A 9,253-nucleotide genomic window follows, 5' to 3' on the forward strand; every position below is an offset into this window, starting at 1 on the left:
TAATAATTTGATTACTTTAAATTAGTTGTTTTTTTTAATCAGAATTCATATGGCACGTTCTGGAGAATACACTATACAAAGGAGCTGGCATCAGTATTTCCCTGGTCACTGAATAGTAAGTTGGCAAACCAGCATATTTTTGTGCAACTTTCTCTGCTCTCTGGGGATTATCCCTATTACATGCACAGACACTTACATCCAACGCCACACCATCCTACCATGCACTCATTCATATTCCTGTGTGGAGAGTGGCAAACTTAGGTAAAGTGCTTTACCCAAGGACACAAGCAATGTGACAAGCGTCGATCTCAAACTCCTGATCTCACAATCAGAAATCCAATGCCTTACATGCTGCGCCACATACTCCTACATAATAAATCATTGATCCTTACCATAGTTTCTTTTTCTTCCCTTCCCTGTTCAACTTCCATAGCCTCTGTAGGCTTCTGTTTTACATCTTTTGCATCTATATGTGTTTGATCAGTTTTTAATTTTTTTGCTGCCAGTTCCTACAAGAAAACAATATATAAAACAATTAAGTAAGTGTCCTACATTCCTTGTGCTGATTAAGTACATACCAAGAACCCCATCCATACAGCATTCTTGCATAAAATACTGCTTTTATTCAAGCATGCTTGAATACAGTATATCCCTGTTTTAATTCACCTGCGTGTATTCCCTGTACAACATTAAGATATATTAACAGCCCTCAAAATTGACCTCGGCAAAAGATTGCAGAGGTAAATTAAAAATGCCTCGGCAGTGTTCGTATTTTAAATTTCAGCAAGCTTCAGCCTGAATGTAATGAATGTACCCATGAATATCTTTCCAAAACCGTAAGTTTTATATTCATGTTAAAACAAGCTTTTGACCAAACAAACATTTGTAAAAACAAAGGAATTTCACCTGTTTTAAAAGCCATTACTAGCCAATACATGCTCGAATCTACAGCAAATCAATGCACATGGGACTCCTACTACTACACCAAAACATGGAGCATCCCTGCTAAAAGCACTCATTTACCATGAAAATCAGAAAGGAAATCTTCTAAGCACTAAGACTGAATTTTTATACGATGCTCAATCTTCACAAAATACAATTTTAATTTTATTCAAACACATTTACCAACGCCATCACTAACAAAAAATACCCAAACAATCCCGATCGATGACTACTAAACATTTACAAGTTATTAAAGATTTGATTTTCATTCACTATGGATTCATGGTAAATTCATAAGCTTATCTTGCCTAAGGCAAGCTTGGGTATCATGGCAAATACCTTGGCACTGCCGACGCTAATTCCAATGGCTGCAATAATCAATGCACATGATTTACCTCTTTGTCTAGGTAGTCCGAAATGTTGTAGCTTTCATTCTTTCTCTTCCTGCCTCTCTTTGAAGCTGAAAAATAAAATTAGGAACTTAACTGGTTATCACACTGTGGTAACTGGAATAACAAATGTATTTACAATTAAATTGCATAAATATACAATAAAAAAACCATAAAACTAAAATTGAATTAAATACACCCAACAAAACAAAGTTTAAATAAAAATCTTTACGTTTCTTATTTTCAACATGATCCATCTGATTGACTTCTACAGCATTTTGACCTCTCCGTGTTTTCCGTAATGGAGTTGACACAGCCTTATTAGCTATTTTTCCTGATGGATTTCTAGTAACATGATTAGGACTGTCTGTTTCTGATTGGCTGCTGTCGGCAGATTCAGTCAGCTTGTTCTCTATCCTCCTTGATTTCTTTATGGGAGACATCACTTCAGGTTGGGACTTTGCTTCAGCCTAAAAACAAAGTAGTAGTAGTTTTACAATGGGAAGCTTTCAATTCTACGACAGTAGAACCTAGAACATAATGACGTGACATGAAAGACATCGCCGCATGCGAGAACACTGAGTTCTCGTCATCTGGATTCTAGGATGCTGAACCGTGGAGATATTTAGGTACCTGGTTCAACTCCCATCACTGCTTTCCTTGTGTTTCAGCTGGAGGGCTGAAATACAAGTTAGTCAGTCTTTCGGATGAGACAACTGTGATTCACACCGAAATACTCTATCCTATCCTAGCACATACTGTAATACAAATATTGTACATTGATAAACTTATACACAAACTCCTTTGTATTAACAATTAGATTAGTAAAAATATTTTTAGAAGATAAAAAGACTTTAAAAATTTATGGTAGATATTATAAATTTATATATTTTATACAGTGCAATATTTATTATCATAGAATTACTAATATAAAAATGACCAAATTTATTTCAAATGCTTTAGTGCTGTAAACATAAAAAATACTGTAAATATAACATCAAACCTTACAATTATTTTTCATCCTAGACTTATATGCAAAACATTTAAATATCACCAATAAAAACTGAAAATGGACTAGGTTTATGTGCCTAATGTGCTTTTAAAATCAAATAAAGAACTTAAAAAGCTAATTTACCTTCGCCTTTTCTTCCAATGCTTTTTTCTTCGCCTGTCTTTCTTGTCTTGCCAGTTCCTGTTTCTGCTGTTGCTCCATTTTAGCTAACAGAAACTTGGAGTATATATTGCTCTTTTGTAAAAGATGTTGTAAACGTTTGTAACGCTGCTCATCTAGTTCTTTTTGCCAATGTTCACCCATAGCCTTTAACATAATAAACATAACAAATTATGTTAAAAAGCATTTGATTAATACACAGACAAAAAAATAAAAGGCTTTGCTTATGTTTTATTCATATTTTTGTAACTGGATGATTTTTTTCTCTATACAATTTCTCTAAAATTCTATTTTGTTAATGTATCAAAGACATATATGAAAGTCATGTTGAAGAGTTTAAACGATGTATAATCTACTTTATCTCATGGCAGTTATTTTCAGAACATAATTTTTGTACGCACACAGTACACAAATGTGTTGAAAGTTGAGTAAAATGTGAAAATATCTACTCCAGTAATACTTTATGGATCTGCGCACTGCATCTTAATCTTTTACTTTATTACAATTCAATCAATAATTCCTAGGTCGACAGAATCAATGTAGATAAAGTGCCTTGCCTCGACATAACGAAAAAGTGCCATCCTAAACCTAACCTTATTTCACCCTTGCGACTTGACCCAACTAGTTACCGGTAATCCTTGAATTGTTTTATGAAGCTGTTGATCTCATAGAGTGCTTATGTTGCCTCTAATCGCACATTAAAATTGTAGAAAATCCTCTGTCTAGACTTTATTCACCCCCGTGATTTCTACCAAAATATATTTTCATTTACCTCTTCTCTTCTTTTTTTCTCTTCATTCTTGGCCTCATCGTGCAGTTTCTTTTCCTCTTCCAGCATATCTGCAGTTATAAGTCCAGATTCTGTTTTAACATTCTCCAGGTCATTATCATAGTTTTCAATATTCCCTTGCTCCGAGGATGAGCTAGCAGGGTTTGTATCCTCCTCAACTTTGATATGAATATTTTCTTCAAGCTTAATATCCTTGACAGCTCCTTCTCCAGTTGGCTTGATCTTGTCTTGTTCTGAATTAAATTTTTCAAAATGGCAACGTTGTTCAGTAGGCTTAAATGATATTAATTGCTATTGTTATGATCACGACATGATCATAGCCATATTCACCTCCAACCTTCACCAGCATCATCCTGATCACCAGCATTACCCTGATCATCCTCATTCTAATCATCATAATTCTCAAGAATGATCATCCTCATGTCAGCATCCTTATATACGATCTCTCCTCCACGTTTCACTGTATATTACAGTTAATTAAATTGTGTTCACCTGAAAATTGTGTTGTAGCACATGTACTGTACAGTCTCTGGAAACCAGAATATGCCTTGAGTTGATAGTTAAAACTGAAGTTTTAACCAAATTTGATGTTGCTTATACTTTACAAATATGCATGGTTGAAAGGCCCAGTGCTTTGATAATGTAGTTTCATTTTCATTTCATCAATTTTGTAGATTTTTGTTTATTAAAACATTTTAATTTAAAGTATACTAATCAACCAATGGTGGATGACAGATGATGTAATGATGAATTATATCAAACGATAAACTATAAATAAAGAATGCTGATTGGAAAAAAATAATAGGATAAGCAGAAAAATATAGTAATTATGAGAATTGAAAGTACATTTGCTATGGAATAAATGAGGAAACAATTATGCAAGTTTAATCCTTCATTGTTGACAAAAAGAAAGAGCTTTACCCTGGTTTGGTAGCTTGACAGTGCATGCAGTCTCGGAAGGCTCAGTTGAATCCATGATGTCAGGTTTCACTGGCGAGTCTGAACAGTTCTTCTCCGAATTACCCATGATGCTAAACTAGAGTAATAAATTGACATTTGTTAATAAAAAAAATAATTTATTGAGATACTTCACTGAATCCATGGTGTACGCAAATCAAATCCCCCAAAAAATGCAAGTGTTTATATATAGTCAAGTTAAAAATACATTAGAACTCGGAACTCAGAATTTTTTATTTGACGAAAATTATAACAAACAAATATTCTCGACATAAACAAATTAAATCATGACAAATTGATGGTCGGGAGACTCTCATTAAGCCGCTACCATGAGAGCCAGCACACAGATAAATATACGTATTAACTTGACCAAACAATTTTTTTTACAAACAAAGGCATTTCTATTCTTTAAAAAGCCATTATTGAACGCGATCCAACTGACGACAAAGCAACGCACAGGGATAATCCCTGAATTGGTTGAATGAATTTTTGTGAAAGTTTACGACAGGGAGGTTTGACATTCATAAATGGGAAATTAATTATAATTTTACCATTCTAATTATAAACATAATTAAATTTGCTACTGTAGTGTGTATTTTAATAATTAAATAAATATTTGAATCATTTTGATGAGCTGGAAATAATTGCTGCGAAGCAGCCAATTCATATTCTTGACAGCAATTTGACCTCTGAAAGGTCATTGTCAAAAAACGACTGCATAAGACGACTGAAAAGCGGAGTTTCCTTCTTTCGTTCTGCCGGGTAAAATCAATTAATTTAGGCGACGTTTGTAGACTAACCTACTCGTACCAACGTCCACATGTCGCGCTAGCCTTATCCTACTCTAGGCCTAGACTAGCTAGGATGGTATAGGCCTAGCCTTGAAGGGACGAAGGTCCCAATGAAAAACAACGTCGCTCTTTGATAGCTAACATTGCCTATTTAACATCTCAATAATTCATTATTAAACCTATAGTTGTTTTTTGAATTGTACTCCACAAATCTCAGCCGATACCTCGCACAACTGGCTAACGTCTCTATCTATTGTCGTGACGTCATGGCTCGCTGGCTCACACTTGCGATGTCTCGCACAATAACACGCTGGCTCGCACTTTGGCAACACTCTTTGGCAGTCAACTCGCCCCTAGAAAACCCGCCCTTGGAAACTTGCCCCATAAAAAAATGTACACTTCCTAGATCATGCAGTCTTCAAAATAAAAATTGTAACCTTCGGTAATCAACTACATCTTCCACATACATAGAAATATTTGAAACTTTATTAAAAAAACCTAAACCATAATTCACTACACTATAGACACTTTTTGACAAAAATGAAAAATTACCACTTTGCTACCCAATGAGAAGTGTTTTAATATAGACAATGGGTCGTGTCTCATATTATTCTGTCTCTTATACACATCTATAGTTTTATTATTCATTATTTTCACTTGACTCGCATAAATAATTTTGTTCGAAGAACATTTATATGCAGTTGTACTTCGCAGCACTTCACTTGCAATTTGCAATTTCTAGTCCTATTTATATTCTTTTCACTCTACATGACCATAACGTATGAGCGAGCTGTTTATTCCACATGCTTTCTGCATCAATATTATTATCATCATTACAAAATTTTAGGAGAATAAACAATATAAAATGCCCTCCATGGATAACTAAAAGTAAAACACTATCGTAGACACATGCACAGCATGGAATTTGATTAAAAGTATTACTGCCAATGTTGTTTTTCTTAGTGTTTGAATAAAACATTAAAAATATTTGCTTTTTTTACTTTATTCGTAATGATTAAATATCTTACAGAAAATACACGTGTAGGCCTAGTATTGTACATTGTCAAGTGTGTTCATTCAACAAATGACGCAAGTAAAATGAAAAGAACATGCTGATATTTTCAGCTCGCAAGCCTCATTTTTCCGGGGGAGAAGCTGCCTAGGGGCCACAGGGGTGGAAGCTACAGATATTTGATGAATTTTGGTAAATTTTTATTAGTTATTTGATAGGCATCAAGCTACCGTAATGACTTCATGTATGTTTTTTAATGTTGAAATTTTATTAAAACAACGAGAAACAAAGAGTATGCAATGTAACTTATTTTCAAATCATACTTTTTATATTATTAAAAAAAACACCACCATATTACATTATAGTAGTATCCTCCCATCATGGTGAAATCCAGGTTTTTCATAATCCATGTGATTGTGAATTATTAAAAACAAAATTACGAATAAGAATAATGACCTACTGAAAAATTTTAAGACCAACAATTTGTGATATATAATAAGAAAACACAATGTCACCGGGAACATCACAGTACAAGCTTTTAATTCAAAGTGAAGTTATAAATTTTGGAAAATTTGATTGAAATCTGTAAACCACGAGGTTGCTCCCCGATCAAGATGTATTCCAAGCATCATGAGGATATCAATTGAAAATTTGATTGCATTGTGAGATGACAGTTGGTTTTATTCATTTATTGTATTAGTTTTATTATGCTTGATTTTGTTCTGTTTGTGTGGATTCTGTTTGGAGAGTCACTTGATAGTTTTCATCTTAAACTTTTTGACAATCCTTGCATGGCAGGTTTTCACCTCTCTTTGTATTCATGTTTCATCTGAAAATAAAATTTGAATTTGGAACAAGCATTAAGTTATAGTAGAACGTAAACCATTTTAATTAGTCCCATTAAACAGGGGCGGATCGAGAATTTTTCAAACTGGGGGAGGGGCATTGTATTTTTTTAAAATTTCAATACATAACATTAATATGCACTGACATTTTAAAAAATAGTGTCAAAACGCTGTTTTGACACTTGACACTGTTCTGCTGACTTACGTTCCAATAGATGTTTGAATGTAATTAATTCATTGTGAAGAAGAATATACAGTATGTTGTTTCATGGGCTTAATTCAATGTGAAAAGTAATATATACGGTAGTCGGATAACTTACAATAAAACGGCAAGTGAATTATCATATTATTAATATTATTACTGTACTATTATTGTTGTTGTTTTTGCCTAGCCTTGAGTACTGCTATTATTACTAACATTGACAACTAGGCCTAGCTAGCTATGGCTACGCCAGGCTGCTAGGCTAGGTAGGGTGTGGTACAATTTTAGTTAGCCTCCCAGTCCTAGGTAGGCCTTCTTCCTACTCATACTCCTCCTAGCTAGGCCAAGGCTTTTTAGGCCTATAATTTAATTACTATACTAGCCTAGGGGCCTAGGCCTAGCTATTTTTTCCATTAATTTCTAAGTATGATTTAGTAATTATTTAGGAGTTAATAACAAGAAAAATCAACAGGTTGTTTTTACCTGGTTTTACTTGCCAATTGAACTAGCCTAGCCTAGCTAGCAGAAGATAGGCGCATAAACTCATACAATCGCTCAAGCTGAATCAGACACTGACAGTGTGTGTGTGTGTGTGTGCGATGGCGGCGTGTGGAAATCACCGCACAGCAGCATGCAGTTCACATCTGCTTTCGATCAAGATTTCCCGCGCTAAGTTCGTCTGCAATGTTTTGGTAGCCTTTAAATTATCACGTGATCAATGATTCTGCCAGAATTTCTGGTTCCCGTCTCCGCGGCTTGAACGCTATAAAATTACAGTTGAAGCGACTGAGGGCGGGAATTAGATGGCAAATCGAAAGCAAAGATGGCGATGGCATTGTATCTCGAGCAGTATTTAGACAGTAAGAGAAATTAATTATAGCAACTTGGAAAGATATATAATAATATATAAGTTCTTTTAACAATAATGATTATATAATTGAGATGATATTGTGCATACAATGGTGTTTAGGCAATTAATTGTGCTAGTCTAGACCGCGAATCGGCGGGTGGTCATTTGAATTCGATCCAACTCGGCCACAAGTCAACTCGGCCACAAAAAGTTCGGCTGCAGTCAACTTGGCCACAAGTTAACTCGGCCACAAGTCAACTCGGCCACAATTATTATTATTGCTGTTATAATTGGTGTCATTGTTGTTATTATTGTTGTTTTTATTACCGTTAGTTTTAATATTAATTATTAGTCTTAACATTAACATTGTTTAAATTTTTGCTGATATTATTATTGTTACCATAAATGGCATAAATAATAAAAAATTCTCGATTTTTTTTATTCATATTATTATTATATATTAGTCTTAGTATTATTATTTTAATATTAATAGTAATTTTAAAAATATTTTTATTGGTGTTTTATTGGTATTTTTCTCATATTATTATTGTTTTTGTTGTTGTTGTCACCTTTATTATTGATATTATTACCCTATTATTACTAAGTAGGCCTAGTATTATAAGTATCATAATTATTATTATTATTACTAATTAGTATTACTAAATATTATTATAAAAATAAACGTTATCTTTAATTTATTATTGCTGTTATTATTGCTATTGTCACCTTCAATGTTATTATTACTAATTAGTATTATTAAAATAGATATTTAAATATCGTTATTATTACCATATTATTACTATTATTAGTATTGTTAAAATAAATATTACTATTAATATTGTTGTTGTTATCACCTTTATTATCGTTATTATGACTAATTAGTATTATTAAAGTAAATATTTGAAAAGGGCCGACATGTCACTGGTGATTCACGTCATTGGATGCATCCTTGTCATTGACGGGTTTCAAACATAGCCCCCAATGGTCGAACAAATATGAAGGACTGAAGTCTGTCACTCAACAATACCAATTGTTCCTATTGTGGATAATTGATACTAGATGCTGCACCCCACCTAATTTTAACGTAGGCCTAATTCTTGGGCGTGGTTCTGAAGAAAATAGTATCGAAATGCATGCCATCGTGCATTCATTTGATTTTAGTCGGATTCAAAATAAATTTTTTACATTTAAAAAAATCATAATGTGGTTTTTCTATTTGAATTTTTTATAATTAGGTCTACAGTATGTACTCATGTTTTATGTCAGTGTTTTAAAGTGAACAAAATTAAACATTAATATATGTG

The 9,253-nt window shown here is 33.4% G+C and overlaps 2 protein-coding genes across 2 annotated transcripts in view; one reads left to right on the forward strand and one right to left on the reverse strand.

Moving 5' to 3' along the window:
- The window catches only part of LOC117099994 (lymphoid-specific helicase-like), a 46,834-nt gene extending 39,095 nt beyond the window's left edge, over positions 1-7,739 (reverse strand). Inside the window, exons 1-7 of the mRNA XM_033239520.1 lie at positions 7,583-7,739; positions 4,214-4,328; positions 3,275-3,525; positions 2,467-2,649; positions 1,564-1,801; positions 1,338-1,402; positions 393-509 (exon numbers count right to left, since the gene is read on the reverse strand). Coding sequence (XP_033095411.1) covers positions 393-509; positions 1,338-1,402; positions 1,564-1,801; positions 2,467-2,649; positions 3,275-3,525; positions 4,214-4,319 — 960 coding nt within the window. The 5' untranslated portion in view covers positions 4,320-4,328; positions 7,583-7,739. The remainder of the gene's footprint in view (positions 1-392; positions 510-1,337; positions 1,403-1,563; positions 1,802-2,466; positions 2,650-3,274; positions 3,526-4,213; positions 4,329-7,582) is intronic.
- Positions 7,740-7,834: 95 nt separating this feature from the next.
- The window catches only part of LOC117099996 (inhibitor of growth protein 4-like), a 9,500-nt gene continuing 8,081 nt past the window's right edge, over positions 7,835-9,253 (forward strand). Inside the window, exon 1 of the mRNA XM_033239522.1 lies at positions 7,835-7,959. Within this exon, the coding sequence (XP_033095413.1) occupies positions 7,923-7,959 (37 nt within the window). The 5' untranslated portion in view covers positions 7,835-7,922. The remainder of the gene's footprint in view (positions 7,960-9,253) is intronic.

Source organism: Anneissia japonica, unplaced genomic scaffold (genome assembly GCF_011630105.1).
Source record: "Anneissia japonica isolate Jap-2015-1 unplaced genomic scaffold, ASM1163010v1 scaffold256_len832006_cov191, whole genome shotgun sequence".
NCBI lineage: Eukaryota > Metazoa > Echinodermata > Crinoidea > Comatulida > Comatulidae > Anneissia > Anneissia japonica.